General features: G+C 44.1%; 1 protein-coding gene across 2 annotated transcripts in view; it reads right to left on the bottom strand.

Annotated features, from left to right (window-relative positions):
- The window catches only part of LOC132834539 (NACHT, LRR and PYD domains-containing protein 3-like), a 23,815-nt gene continuing 7,895 nt past the window's right edge, over window positions 1-15,920 (bottom strand). The window contains exons 1-10 of one of the 2 annotated variants that reach the window (XM_060853472.1): window positions 14,196-14,254; window positions 13,060-13,226; window positions 12,179-12,350; window positions 12,019-12,084; window positions 7,455-9,189; window positions 1,998-2,084; window positions 1,710-1,880; window positions 1,411-1,581; window positions 1,112-1,279; window positions 1-962 (exon numbers count right to left, since the gene is read on the bottom strand). In XM_060853472.1, the coding sequence (XP_060709455.1) occupies window positions 875-962; window positions 1,112-1,279; window positions 1,411-1,581; window positions 1,710-1,880; window positions 1,998-2,084; window positions 7,455-9,189; window positions 12,019-12,084; window positions 12,179-12,350; window positions 13,060-13,194 (2,793 nt within the window). In that variant the 5' untranslated portion in view covers window positions 13,195-13,226; window positions 14,196-14,254 and the 3' untranslated portion in view covers window positions 1-874. Of the gene's footprint in view, window positions 963-1,111; window positions 1,280-1,410; window positions 1,582-1,709; window positions 1,881-1,997; window positions 2,085-7,454; window positions 9,190-12,018; window positions 12,085-12,178; window positions 12,351-13,059; window positions 13,227-14,195; window positions 14,255-15,920 lie in introns of those variants that run through there. The other variant, XM_060853471.1, reaches the window with a different exon arrangement.

Here is a 15,920-nt window from a genome sequence, read left to right on the forward strand (position 1 = left end):
TTTACTTATTTAATCCAGGCAGCGTGATGCAGAGGTGAAGTTTAACAAAGTAGGAAACATTTCCAAGTTGTGCATCATTATACAAAGCCACGCAAATACAGGTTTATACAAGTCCGTTCATTAGTACCTCCATTTTGCAGTATGTTCCATGGGATCATCAGCTCTTTTGAAACATCTCACGATCCACAACGAATCCATTTTAAAATTCAGTCTGCAGTAATTCTAAATTTCCTTGGGTAACACCGGTTCCCATGACGACGCCAGAATTACAGGAAGATCGGGGGCCTGAAAACTGCAAATGCCCACTAAACAACCCCACAAGGGCAGATTCCCACGTAGCCGTTTGCTGCTTTCTCCTCTCGGCTTGTTGACCCAGCATGGGGTAAGCCGACATGAGATGCTCACCGCCTCTGGATGATGGAATCAATCCCAGCTGAATATACCGTATTTCCATCCTGAATTCACTCACGCTCGTTTGCCAGGAGGATTGACGGGAACTGACACTGAGTGTGGGCACTGAGAGTGTATCTAATAACCCAGAAATACTGAGTGTTCGTACTACTGGCCAGACTGAGCCCCAGGACGGCCCCTTCCTGAGCACGCATTTCCTCAGAGCTTGAAGCAGGGAACATTCAGGCCAAGATACCCCTGCAAAAGCAGAGCCCTGGGGCCAGGCGACCGAGTCTCATGACCCTGTGCCCCCTGGCATCACGAACGGGGTGGTGGGGGTGGCACTAGGGCTCGGCTCGAGCTTGGAACGAGCAAACAGCCAAGAGGATCTCAACCCGGAGGGTGGCCGATTAAAGGGAAGGAATTGAAAATCGGCCCAAACTGTTCACGTAACAAGACCAGCAACAACAACAAACTGAAACGTTCATACTTCGACGCTCAGCCCGGGTCTGGAGTTCTGCAGCAATTTGAGGTGTCTCTTTTTGCTTGGACTGAACCGATTTCGCCCTAGCCTGAAACAGATTAATGATGACACAGAAAAGTAAACAGATTCAACAACAACGCGACAGGAAGATAGGGCTTGGTATTCAGACACGCTTAGAAATTACAAACCGAACTTGTCATTCACTTATTCCCTAGAATAATCACCATGAGCACTCACCAAATCCACTTTAGACTCCTGCACGTCTGTATGAGGTGGGAGAAAGCAGGGACCGATCGATCCGTGAAGGCGTTTGACCCCAGGTTTAGATCCGTCAGAATCCGGTTTGTACTGAGAGCAGAAATTAGATCCTCAGTACAAGAATCGGTGATCCCAACATCCCACAGTCTGGGGGCAAGACAAGAGAAGCAACAGAGGTTAATGTAAATTCCCAGTGTTTGCGAATACACTATTCCCGATAAGTTAAACTCTCAGACGTCCAGTTCCAAGCACACAATCTCTCACAGCCTGGAACTCACAGCAGTTTCTGGATCTTGCAGTCGGGGCTCCTCAGAGCTGTGGACAGTAGTTTCACTCCTGAATCACCCAGTTTATTCCCACCTAGAATCAGGTCCGTTAGCGACCGGTTTGTGCTAAGAGTGGAGGCTAGATCTTCAGTGCAACAATTTGTGAGAGAGTTATTCTTCAGCCTGAGAATCAGAGAAAGAAAGAGGAGGAATTTCAGTGTTCACTAATAACACCATAATTGACACCACAATTTATCATAATACTCCCAACCAGCATCCTTTTAAGTCACAGTACCACAATTTGAGCTTACACTAATGTCTGTATTTTACAGTCAGGGTTCCTCAAAGCCACGGACAGCAGTTTGACTCCTGAATCGCCCAGTTTGTTATTACTCAGGGACAGAATCACCAATGTCTGATTTGTTCCAAGAGCAGCGGCAAGATCCTCAGCACAACAATCTGTGAGAGCGTTACTCTTCAGTCTGGGAGGATCAAAAAGAGAGAAGGAACAGAAATCAGAGCAAACCCACAGTATGGATCATTTCTTTTACTAACACCACGATGTGTGAGAAAAACAAAACTCTCAGTGTGACACTTACTCCAGTTTCTGTATTTTGCAGTCTTGGTTCATCAGAGCTGCAGCTAATAGTTTAACTCCAGGATCTCCCAGCTTATTTCTTCCCAGTCTAACCATAAATAGACAGACAGTGAGAAACAAACAAACAAATCCATCAACAGATACAGTATTTCTTTGTCTGCTATCAGTGGGGGGTGGGGGGGAAAAAGAAGAGAGAGACAGAGAACTAAAGAATGAACAAATGAGTGAAAGAATGAACAAAAGAAAATCACTGGCAATGATTCTCACTCTGCACAACTCAGAGAATCACTGTGTGGAAGTGGGACATTCGGCCCACTGAGTCCACACTGACCCTCTGAACAGCATCCCACCCAAACCCACCTCCCGCCCCCGACCCGACCCTGTAACCCTGCATTTTCCACCTAACCTGCACTTGTTGTACTGTGGGAGGAAATCAGAGCACCTGAAGGAAACGCACAGAGAGGTGGGGAGAACGTGCAAACTCTACACAGACAGTCGCCTGAGGCTGGATTCAAACCCAGTCCTTGGCGATGTGAGGCAGCAGTGTGTGCTGCCCTCACAACATTCACAGGAATGTCATTAAACATTACACAATGGGGGTAACAGAAAATCAGAGACAATTAATTGGTCTTCTTTAAAACTAGAAATGGTCCGACTGCCATAGAAGGGAAGTAGTGGATGGCAGACTATTTCAGACTCCAACATTAGGAAAGATCTGCCTTGTGTCTCAATGGTAGAAACATTCTAAAACAGAACTGGGGGTATGGAGAGAAACTTCTGAACTGTTTCATTTGAAACACAATTACACTTGAGAGGAGATCACAGCAATGAGATGCAGAGCATGAGTGTGCTGGGTACAACATGGTAGACACCTGGGATATGTTCTGGCAACAGTTCCCCAGGCACTTGTCCATCCAACAGGTACAATGCTTTGGGTACAGGGACTGTAGTGGCACTTCACTTTGAAGGTTTCTGTTGTAATAAAGCAGTAATACAGGATTCTATCAAAAAGAAGACAGATAGCGTCCACTGTGGTGACACATAAGAACCCTATAAGACGAATTAGCTACCAGGTGCCAGGCTAAGGGATCTCTCATCTGGAAAGGGTGAGGGATGTTCAATATCTGGTGGTTCATGTTGGAACTGAGGGCACAGGTAGGAACAGGATGGAAATTCTGCTGGGCAAACATAACACATGTAGATCAAAGTTAAAAGCTGAACGCAGGGAGTAATAATTTCTCAATTATCGCTGTGGCCAATGAAATGTGACAAACAGGCTGTCAGATCTGAAGAATTAAAATGTAGCTAATGAGATGATCAGGTGCAGATATGGTCAGTTTTATGAGACATGAAAAGAATTGTACTAAAGGAATTGATTTCACTTAAAATGGGACGGGATCCCATGTGCCAGTACAGACGATTAATAGGGAAGTTGCAACAGCCCTCCACACTATCCACCACTCCATCAACCTTTGTGTCATCAGCAAACTTACAAACCCACCCTTCCACTTCCTCATCCAAGTGATTTATAAAAATCACAAACAGCATAGGTCTCAGAACCGATTGGTCACCGAACTCCAGGCTGAATACTTTCCATCTACTACCACCCTGTGTCTGCTATGGGCCAGCCAATTCTGTATCCAGATTGCCAAATGTCTCTGTATCCTATGCCTCTTTACTTTCTGAATGAGCCTAGTATGGGGAACCTTATCAAACACCTTGCTAAAATACATGCACGCCATATTCACTGCTCTACCTGAATCAATGTGTTCGTCACATCCTCAAAGGATTTAATAAGACTTGTGAGGCATGACCTGCCCCTCACAAAGCCATGCTGACATGACATCAAACTATGATTTCCCAAGTAGCCATAAATTCTGTCTTTAAGAATTCTCTTCAATAACTTGCCCACGACAGACGTAAGAGTGACTAGCCTGTAATTCCCAGGATTATCCCTATTCCCTTTCTTGAACAAGGACATAACATTCGCCAACCTCCAATCATCTGGCAGCACTCCAGTGGACAGTCTGTGCTGCGACTGGGACATAGGTAACCCAGGAATGGTGGGGGCGATAGTATCTGTGTGGTATAATTCTGAGAGCGCGGTTACGTTGCTTGACTAGTTTGTGAACAAGTTTCCATAACTTTGGCACAAGCCTCCAATTGCTAATCAGAAGCGATTTACACAATTGAGGGGGCTGGGTCTCCATGCTCATATCGTGTTGTTTAGGTGGGTGTTGGGTGGTCCAGTCATTTGCTTGTTTAGGCATTTTAGAAGTTTGATACAATCGAGTCATTACTTGGCTTTCAGAGGGCAGTTACGGACCACTACTTGCTGAGGTGGGAATCAAATCCCTTGTCACCTGAATGTTAGCCTGGAGCTGAAGATTATTCTTACATTGACATTATCACCTACCACCAGTGTCCTCATAGAAATAGTACATGACAGTAATTCAATGATTAAATTACTTGCTTTTAAGAAAAGTCAAAGAGTCACACGGCATGGAAACTGATCCTTCAGCCCAACCGGTCCATGCCGAACATAATCCCAAAATAAACTAGTCCCACCTGCCTGCTCCTGGCTCATATCCCTCCAAACCTTTCCTATACATGTACCTGTCCAAATACATTTCAGACATTGCAATTGTAGCCACATCCACCACTTAATACAACACAAACTAACGAAGGTCAGAGAAAGTGGAGTCAAAAAGCAGAATAATCAGCTTGATGCCTTCAAGAAAGTAAGTGGAGAATGAGAATAAATGGTAGTTATAGGGCAGTTATGGCGCAGTGGTAGTGTCCTTGCTCTATGCCAGAAGGTGTGGGTTGAAGTCACAACATGTTAAGTCATGTGTCATAACATGTCTGAACAGATCGACTGAAAATACCTAAAGGGAGGTTAGTTCAAGCCACTAAGTTACAGAGTGATGCTCCACAAGCAAAATTGCTGACAGCATTGTTGTTCACAATTTGTATTCATAATTCCGATAATTGTTTTTGATTCCAAACAAACATCATTTTGCAAACGGAAGGAGGTGGGAGGAGGGGAATATTCACTTCTGTAGTAAATGCAACAAACTATTAGACCTTTAAAGGAGTCTGCACATCACTCAGAAAATACATGTTGTATTAGTGTAGAGGCTTATGGGAGGTGGGGAAAGCACAGAGACGCTGGTGAATCAGTCCGTAAAATAAGCAAACCCTGTGCAGGCTTTATTTTCAATTCAGTCTGTCAACAAATAAAGGCAAACAGGAATGCAGCCCTGACCTCTGGCCTAGAGCTAGGGACACTACCACTGCGCCGTACCAGCCTGATGTTGAGGTTTGCTTTAGACCACACATGGAGTGCGTAGTATAATTCTGGTCACCACCTCATTCTTTGAAAATGGGCTGATTTTCTGAGAATGAAATGATAAAGCGTCGATTCTCTTTACGTTATATATTGCAAGCATTAGATTATACTCAATATTATTGAAATTTCTATAATAAGACTGAGACAGTAATATCATTGCCCCATGGGGCAGCTCAGTGGTCAGCACTCTTGCCTCACAGTACCAGGGACCCAGGCTTGATTCCAGCCTCGGGGGACTGTCTGTGTATAGTTTGCGCATTCTCCCAGTGTCTGTATGGGTTTCCTCCCACAGTCCAAAGATATGTAGATCAGGTGGATTGGCCTTGATAAATTGCTCATTGTGTGCAGGGACGCACTGCCAACATAGATGGGCCATCGGAAATGCAGTGTCACAGGGAAAGGGTTAGATCTAGATGGGACGCTTTTCGGAGGGTCGGTGTGGATTTGATAGGCTGAATGGCCTGTTTCCACACAGAAGGGAGTCTATGTAGCCTGACAGGACAATCCCACTGTATTGCCTTAAAAATTAGCTCACGATTTCTTGCAGGTATACCTGGCCCAGGGGTTTTTGGCAATACTGTGAAAATAATCCTATCCCTGACAGGCGCCCATATATAACAGCAGATAACAGTTCATTATCTGCTGTGTGTACAGCCTCATTATAAACCGCTGTGCACTCTGGGAACTCAGCTCCATAAATCATTAATCGGGAGCCTTTTCAATTGGCATGTTTCAGATGCTAGATATTGCAACTTACCTAATGATCAGATTGCAAACGCTTCCAAATAATTACAGCAGGGAAAAAAAATATCATTTTCGTTACAGGCGATGCCCAGGAAAACTAAGCACCTGACAAAATGCATTTAATTTAAACTAATCATGGCTTTTTTTTCCAAAACTTGGGGTTTCTGTCCAGTGACAAGTTAAAATGGTAGACAGAAAAGGAAAAAATATTTTGTGTTAATTTCCTGACCAGCCTCACTACAATTGGTCAGACCCTGTACTTACTGATCTAACAGACACGGCAAAGCCCGAATGTGTCACAAGAATGCAATTTAGATTCCCCAGTCTTAAGGACGCTATGAACCGATGCTCTAATCATTGATAACTTCTCTGCTACATCTTGTTTGTTTCCCTTCATTATGGAGGACATGTATAATCATCACTGATAAGACAAAAATACAAAGTTAAAAATCACACAACACCTGGTTATAGTCCCAACAGGTTTACTTGGAAGCACTAACTCTCGAAGTGCTGCTCCTTCATCAGGTGGTTGTGGAGGACACAATTGTAGGATTGAATTTATAGCAAAAGTTTACAGTGTGATGTAACTGAAATTATACATTGAAAAATACCTTGATTGTTTGTTCAGTCTCTCATCTGTTAGAATGACCATGTCAGTTTTGTTTCTTTCATATGTAAATCACAAAACTTTTAAAAGTTACAGTCACTTGAGAATGTAACTTTGAAAAAATGCTCTGCGATTCACATATGAAAGAAGTGAAACTTTTAGATTAGGACTCCCTACAGGATGGAAACAGGCCCTTCAGCCCAACAGGTCCACACCAACCCTCCAAAGAGGGATCCACCCAGACCCAGACCCATTCCCATTCCCCTACCCCACGTTTACCTCTGACTGATGCACCTGACAGTATGGGCAAATTAGTATGGCCAATTCACCTAACCTGCACATCTTTGGACTGTGGGAGGAAACTGGAGCATCTAGAGAAAACCCACGCAGACACAGGGAGGATGTGCAAACTCCAAACAGTCACCTGAGGCTGGAATCAAATCCGGGCCCTTGGTGCTGTGAGGCAGCAGTGCTAACCACTAAGCCACCATGCTGCCTCACATGGTCATTCTAACAGATGAGAGACTTAAACAATCAACTGTATAATTTCAGTGACATCACATTGTAAACTTCTGTTAAAAATTCTGTGTCTTACAATTGTGTACTCCACAACCACCTGATGAAGAAACAGTGCTCCGAAAGTTAGTGCTTCCAAGTAAACCTGTTGGGACTCTAACCTGGTGTTGTGTGATTTTGAACCTTGTCCACCCCAGTCCAACACTGGCATCTCTAAATCAAGAAAAAAGTACAGTTACCTCAACTCGCGGCATTTGTGCAGGACAGGGCCCAGTCGCTGTAGTCCTTCGTACTGAATGAAGCAGTTCTCTAGATTGAGGTGTTTTATTGTATTGCAGAGTCCAATCACGTGAAACAGAACCACACAGTCAACCGGGGTCAGTCGTAACCCACAAAACTTAAATGTCTCTACAGACCCGACTGTGGACTGCGCCAGTGTTTTATTCTGAGACTCTGCCAAATAGTGCAACGTGTTCATGTGGTTCCTTTTCCCAATTTTGTTCTTTGTGTTTACAAGCTGTCCATTCACTTTCTCCTTCACCCAGTCAGTCACTCGAGAGGTTGTCTGCTTCAGAAACGGACCCAGAAACTCCTCCAGGGGCTGAGCCGACTGCGGGGAGGAGAGACCAGCAACGAAGCGGAGGAAGATCTCGAATCGCCCACCTTCCTTGCTTTGGGCTTCGTTCAGGAGCTTCCCGATGTCCTTTGGTTCGGGAGTCAGGAACTGTGCGAGCGCAGCCACAAACTCCTGGATGGTGAGATGTGGGAATGCATGCATCGCACTCTGTGGGGAATCGTCTCTTCTCAAAAGATCCATCAGGAACCCAGACAGGAACCGGGAAGGTTGTAGATTGTATTTGATCAAATCTTGGTTTGTGAAGACAACTTTCTTCTCGGAGAGTCCTGCGAAGGCCATCTCACCGAGCCTCAGAAACACATCACGGAGATCTTCCATCTCCTGGCTATGGCTTTTCAGCAAGTTGCAAATATAGTGAGAATACAACTGGGTGATGGTCTTGGGAGCTTCCTGCTGCTTCCCATCTCCTGGCGTAAAGAAGGGACCCAGTGACAGACCTAGGATCCAGCAGTAGGAAGGGTTATAGCTCATGGGATACAGGATCTCATTCTCCTCCAAGTGTTTGAAAACAGCTGCTGCCACTGCCTGATCTTCGAAAATCTTGTTGAAGTATTCCTTACGCTCATCACAAACCATTCCCAGGATTTCAGCCCAGACACCGATCGCCGCCTTTTCCAACAAATGCAATGCTGTGGGACGGCTAGTCACTAGCACCGAACATCCCGGGAGCAGCCTGTGTTGTATTAAACTGCACACGATGTCCGACACCTCACACTGGAACTCTGGATCTGTGCACGTGGATTGTGATCCAATAAGTTTTGGATTGTCAAAGTTGAGACTCCCGTTAAACTCGTCTAGACCGTCAAATATAAACAGCAATTCTTCCGGACTCTTCCACAGCTCTGCCAGGACATTCCCAAAATAAGGATAGAAAGTAAGAATAAGATTACTCAAGTTTATCTTACAGTTAACAGAGTTCAAGTCCGTGAATTTAAAACTGAAAATAAATTGAAATTGCTGGTACATTTTCTCTGTGGCCCAGTCATAAACAATTTTTTGGACCATTGTTGTCTTTCCAATGCCATGGACTCCACTGAGTGCTGACGAGATCCCGGATTTGTTTTCTGATTCCGAAGGACTGGCCTGGAACAGTTGATCAGGTTGAATTTTGGTCATTTCTCTGCGGAGATGCTTCTCTCTCCACACGTCATGTTCTCGGCTCCTTGCCAGCAGCTCATGTTCCACGAGCTGAGTGTCCCGAGGAGTACAAATGATCGATAGCTCAGCGTAATGATCAACCAGCTCGAATATCTTAACCACCTCCTTCTTTAAGATGGAATTCACTCGCAGCGACTCAGTCTGCTCCCGCAGTGTTTCTCTGTGCTTCACTTGAGCATCTTCAATAAGAACAGACAGGAAAGTAATTCTCAATGAAAGATAAGTGGTCATTAAAAAAACTCTTAATTATATTACCATAGAATCCATACCGTATGGAAACAGGCCCTTTGGCCCAACAAGTCCACCCAAATCCATTCCCTTATCTTATTACTCTATAAATACCGCTAAATAATGCATCTAACTTATGCATTCCTGAACCATATGGGCAATTTAGCATGGCTAATTCACCTAACCTGCACATCTTTGGATTGCGGACCACCCGGAGAAAACCCACACAGACACTGGGAGACTGTGCAAACTCCACACAGACAGACAGTCGCCCAAGGCTGGAAACAAACACGGTTCAATGGTGCTGTGAGGCAGCAGTGCTAACCACTGAGCCACCAAGCCATCCCCTAAGTCAAGGTTCAAATCCCAGCTGCAAATGGAGGTTTGTGCAGCAGTTAAAACTTCTGTCATTGGAAACTTCATTTGAAAAAGAAACAGTTTAAAATTTTTTTAAAAATTGATTCTCACATGTAGAGAAACTAAGGCGTTTCCCAGTGAGGTGGAGCAGCGGAGGCTGAGGAGAGACTTGAAAGAAATTATGAGATGCACAGATAGTGCTGATGGTCAGAATCTTTTCCCCCAAAGTTGAAATGTCTAAAACTGACGGGGGGGGGGGGGGGAAGGGGGGAAGACGTGCATTAAAAGGTGAGAGGGGCCAAGTTCAAAGGAGATGGGACGGGCAAGTTTTTATTTTAGAGTGGTAGGAGTCTGGAACACACTGCCAGGATGGTGTTGGAGGCAGACACATTAGCCACATTTGAAGGGCTTTTAGCTAAGTGCATGAATATGCGAGGGATGGAGGGATATCGACCAAAGGCGGGCAGGAGGGGTGAGGTTGAATAGGTGTCACGTTCGGCACAACATCGTGGACCGAAGGGCCTATCCTGTGCTGCACAGTTCAAGCGTGGTCGGTCTGACTATTGAGGAGTTTCACTGCGTTAGAGTTTTGGTCAGCATGCAGACACTGTGAGCGAGTGGGTGAATGTGACGCAAGTTCAATTCAAAAATCAAACTACTTTAATTACCATAAATCACTAATCCCACAGCCAATCAATCCCCTGAATCCACCATCTCAGTATCACCAATTTCTGCCACTGCCACGGCTAATCTGCTGCTGGAGTACAGCCCCTGCTTTTTTTTTTAAAAGATTTCATTGCCTCCGGGTGATCCAATTCCAACGCTCTCCTAGTAAAAAATGAGGTCTGCAGATGCTGGAGATCACAGCTGCAAATGTGTTGCTGGTCAATGCACAGCAGGTTAGGCAGCATCTCAGGAATAGAGAATTCGACGTTTCGAGCATAAGCCCGACATTAAGGATTTAGACAGGATAACTGGAGAATTGTGCACATAGAGGACAGACTGTGAATGGACAAGGATGTAAACCGATGGTGTAAGAGGTCTCATGCAGACTATCTGAGCGCTCACGGTATTTCTAACGTCAAGATTTTCGTGAATTGAGATCCTAACAGGTGTGTCCAGAGTTTCACACTGCATCATGATCTTACTAAGTGTGTATCGGGTGTTAGCATCCTGTCAGGTATGTACGGGCTTTTGTGTTGTATCTGGATCCTCCTAGTTCTTGTATGATGCTTAATGAGTGAAAGCAATCAGCCACTGAACATGCTGAAATAACACCCCCTCTAGATGGTGACAGAACATCAGAAATCACATTAACTTGAAGTTGATTGCGCACTAAAAAGCTTGAATTCCTGATGAAGGGCTTATGCTCGAAACGTCGAATTCTCTATTCCTGAGATGCTGCCTAACCTGCTGTGCTTTGACCAGCAACACATTTGCAGCAACGCTCTCCTACCCAACTGTACAGCTTCCCATAAGCCGGAGCGCATACCTGCTGCCCATATCCAAAATCAGACAAATCTTGTTCACCACGAAAGGAAACGGGAAGGGAAGGGGACTTGGAGAAGTAAACTTGCAGGCCACAGGATCTGAGGAAGTGGGTGACACTTTCTGGACTGCTCTATGGGGCCAGACATGGGCTTCTTCCGTGCAATAAATGACTGTAATCAACACTGGCTCTTTATTTAAAGACACGCACTATTCTTTTCAAATCCCTTCATGGCCTCACCACCTTCATTTATGCTAATATGTATCAATATCTCTGCACAATACCAATTCTGACCGCTTTATTGGGAACAGCCAGCTCTCTACGTTCCTTTTAGACATCACCTCTAAACCCTTCATTCCCTCAACAGAAGTTCTACACAATTGACATTAAGGATTTAGACAGGATAACTGGAGAATTGTGCACATAGAGGACAGACTGTGAATGGACAAGGATGTAAACCGATGGTGTAAGAGGTCTCATGCAGACTATCTGAGCGCTCACGGTATTTCTAACGTCAAGATTTTCGTGAATTGAGATCCTAACAGGTGTGTCCAGAGTTTCACACTGCATCATGATCTTACTAAGTGTGTATCGGGTGTTAGCATCCTGTCAGGTATGTACGGGCTTTTGCGTTGTATCTGGATCCTCCTAGTTCTTGTATGATGCTTAATGAGTGAAAGCAATCAGCTACTGAACATGCTGAAATAACACCCCCTCTAGATGGTGACAGAACATCAGAAATCACATTAACTTGAAGTTGATTGCGCACTAAAAAGCTTGAATATGAAACCAATCCTCTTTTGTTCGTGTTCCAACAGCCTCTACACGTGATTCACAAAATCAGACAATTTTTCTAGACAAATGGAAATGTCAATAGACGTTCTAATTGTCACAAGTGAAACCAACAATGTGCAGTCTCTATTTCATCCATTACCTTTCAGTTGATTGGGAATTTCAGATAAATCCTGCCCAATGTACATACAGTCGAACGAACCAGATCCTGTTGAAAGCAATTACATTTCATGAAGTCAGACTGGTTCACAGTCAGCAGCACCTGAATCTGAAATTCAATTACTTGTGAGATTTCACTGTACCCAGTTCTTCTATTTCTTTCAATATTTTATCTAACTTTGGACGCCCATCGCATTGTTTTGCAAAGAACTCCCACATCATCCTTCGTGCCTGAGAGCCCTTCTCCATCACCAGATTTAGGAGAAGTTTGGAACTGTCTGCCCGGTTTCCCTTCTCCGTGAGCTCAGTGACTTTCTGTGTGGAATGATAAAGAATACATTTAGGAGCAGAGAGAAAAAAATATAAACAAATTTAGAGGAGAAAGAACGGCTCGGTTACGGAATTTCCCAGCATTTTTCAGCAGGGGCTCATTCAAAATTGAGAATGAATCCTGTGTTCACAGCATTTTTTTTGCAATAGCAAATAAATGTGAACAAACCAAATTCAGATTTGTCCTTTGTCCTTCAACGTCTGACATTAAATGAGATTATTGACTGATAATACAATCCATGTGTCTCTTGTGCTTTATTTTTGCTGCTGTTACACTTGGTAGTTTCCTCAAATAAAACTGCTGCAAGTCAAAACTTGAGTGGAGGGCTTTGAACTGAGCATAATAATGGCAGTAAAATAATATGATTTGGAGATGCTGGTGTTGGATTGGGGTGCACAAAGTTAAAAATCACACAACACCAGGTTATAGTCCAACAGGTTTAATTGGAAGCACACTAGCTTTCGGAGCGCCGCTCCTTCATCAGGTGATTGACAATCACCTGATGAAGGAGCGTCGCTCCAAAACCTAGTGCTTCCAATTAAACCTGTTGGACTATAAGCTGGTGTTGTGTGATTTTTAACTTATTAAAATAACATTTAGAGTAGATTTGGAAAAGGAATTATTAAAAGTGAGAATACCAAATTCATTGGTGCATTGACGGATCTGGCACAGCTATGCTAATTTTAGACTTACACAATGTTCTTGGTCAGTGAAATATCCCTCTTCTTTGAGCATGAGGCTGAGTCTGTCCGTCCCTTCTTCAATCGCCCGTTCCAGTCTGTCCCGGTAGAATTTTAACAACTGGAACAGCTGGTAGTCGTCGCACATTTTCAATCGCTCAGTGATGGCAGAACCAGAATCTGTGAAAACAATTAGCTACATTATCAAATACTGTCCAACAACCCACTTACGTTGACTATTTTAGATCTGAATGGCAAATTCGCTTGGCCAGAAAACACATTTCAAATTACAGAGGAACCTCGATTATCCGAATATCAATTGTCTGAATATCGGATTATCCAAAGAAAATTTCAAGATCCCGCAAGACCGTTACATCAAAGAGGTAAATGTATTTGATTTGCCTGCACTGAAGAATATGTGAAAACGCTGGCAAAAACAAAGAAACACAAACACCTCAAGCATCAGCGACTGGATGTTTTTTAGCTAAGCCCTTTGCAAAAGTAAGTGTTTTACAGTATTCCTGTCACTTCACAGGGCCATTCATGACAAAAAAGGGTCAAAAATGTAATCACACGCACGAGGCGGTGCTTCTGTCTTTAGAGTCATAGAGATGTACAGTACAGAAACAGACCCTTCGGTCCAACCCGTCCATGCCGACCAGATATCCCCACCCAATCTAGTCCCACCTGCCAGCACCCGGCCCATATCCCTCCAAACCCTTCCTGTTCATATACCCATCCAAATGCCTCTTAAATGTTGCAATTGTACCAGCCTCCACCACTTCCTCTGGCAGCTCATTCCATACACGTACCACCTTCTGTGTGAAAAGGTTGCCCCTTAGGTATCATTTATATCTTTCCCCCCTCACCCTAAACCTACGCCCTCTGGTTCTGGACTCCCCCATGCCAGGGAAAGGACTTTTCCTATTTACCCTATCCATGTGCCCCTCAATTTTGTAAACCTCTATAAGGTCACCCCTCAGCCTCCGACACTCCAGGGGAAAAAAGCCTATCGCGACACTGAGTTCCTAGAAACTGACAACTGCAATCGTAGAAGCTTTTTGGGACGTTGTTTAAAGTCTTTCATCATTTAAGATAAAATTGATTATCCAAATAATCAATCATCCAAATGAAATAGCGCCTGCCCACCTCATTCGGATAGTCGAGGTTCCTCTGTATATTTTTGATTGCAGGTAATATCACCAAATGTATTACGACTTGGTAAGGGACGAGTAATTTTTGTTTCTAAAGTAAATGAAACAATCAAGATTGATCCTCTATCTCAATGATATATTCACGCTCTCTCTCCAAAACCTTGATGCCTTTAATATCTAAACGCTTATCAATTACTTTCTGGTATATCCTCAGTGACATAGACCTAACAACCTTCTGAGATCCAGTGAACTTACAAAGACAATAAAGCCGTAGGTTTGCACAGATTTGAACAAACTTACCAGTTAGAACATCATTATAATGTTTAAAATCCGTTTCTAACACTCAGGATTAACACGTGGCAAACATGGGAAATATACTGCAATCGAACTCTCATTTATCAAATAACAAATGTGGCCCACAAAGGCTCCAAATGTTTCTCAGCAACAACCCTCAGATGTTAATAACAAGCATATCTCCTTCAGCTGCACTAGGGGTTACAATTCTTCCATTGATCTAGTGTTGAATCACCCTCTGAAGAGCCACTGCACTGCCTTAACAAATGCTCCTATTTCTAGTTTATCGCTCTCCTGTCGTGGGTTCACCCTTCAGTGGACTCCAACTGCACTCTAGTGTTAACTCACTAACGAAACTGCAGCTCTTCACCAAGCTACAAACTGCCATTGGGTTTTTCCAGCCTCCACTTACTCAGCTGTCCTGAAGTATTAATGATGGCAGGGCTCTGTCCAAGGCCCTCACACACACAGCCAGTGGCCCTCCCACTTTCACAACACCCCAGGATTTCCTCAGAATCTTGATCCCATCTCGGCCGCTCCCAGAGATCATTCTAACAGCACCAGGCCCATACAGTGGCAATGCAAGCGAATAAGGCTTGCTTGCCTTTATCGGTCAGGACATACAATATAAAAATTAACAAGTCAGGCCACTACTGCATAGAACTTGTTAGGTCGCGTTTGGAATATTGTGTACAGTCTAGTTGCCACACTAACGGAAGAATGTGCAGGCTTTGGAGAGAGTGCAGATAACGTCTAACTGAACGTTGTCTGGTTTGGAACATATTAGCTACGAGGAGAGAGTGGAAAGTTTTGAGTTTGTTTCACTTGAATGTTGGAGGCTGAGGGGCGACCTGGTAGAGACTTACGAGAGTCATGGACAGACTAAATAGTTGGGAGTATTTTTTTCCACCCAAGGATAAGAAGGTCAATTACTAGGGGATGTAGGTTTCGGGTCAATGGGAGAAAGTTCAAAAAGGATCTTTGAGAGGCAAGTCTTTCATTCACAGAGGGTTATAAGTGCCCGGATGTGCTGCCAGAGGTGTGGTGAAAGCTGACACAATTGCCACATTTAAGAGGCATCTTGACAGACACATGAATAGGCAGGGAATAGAGGGATACTGACTGCATAGAGGCAAATGGAGTTTAGTTTAGCAAGGCATGTGTTTGTTGGGCTGAATAGCTGGGCAGAACTGGGTACTGCAGATGCTAGAGATTAGAGTCAATATTAAGGTGGTGCTAGAAAAGCACAACAGGTCAGGCAGCATCCGAGGGGCAGGAGAAGGAGCAATTACATGGCCTATATCATTCCTGAAGAAGGGCTTTTGCCCAAAATGTCGATTTTTCTTGCTCTTCGGATGCTGCCTGACCTGCTGTGCTTCTCCAGAACCACACTAATCTTGTTTCTATGCTGTACTGCTCTTTGTTC

Source organism: Hemiscyllium ocellatum, chromosome 40 (assembly GCF_020745735.1).
Source record: "Hemiscyllium ocellatum isolate sHemOce1 chromosome 40, sHemOce1.pat.X.cur, whole genome shotgun sequence".
In the NCBI taxonomy this organism is placed as follows: Eukaryota; Metazoa; Chordata; class Chondrichthyes; order Orectolobiformes; family Hemiscylliidae; genus Hemiscyllium; species Hemiscyllium ocellatum.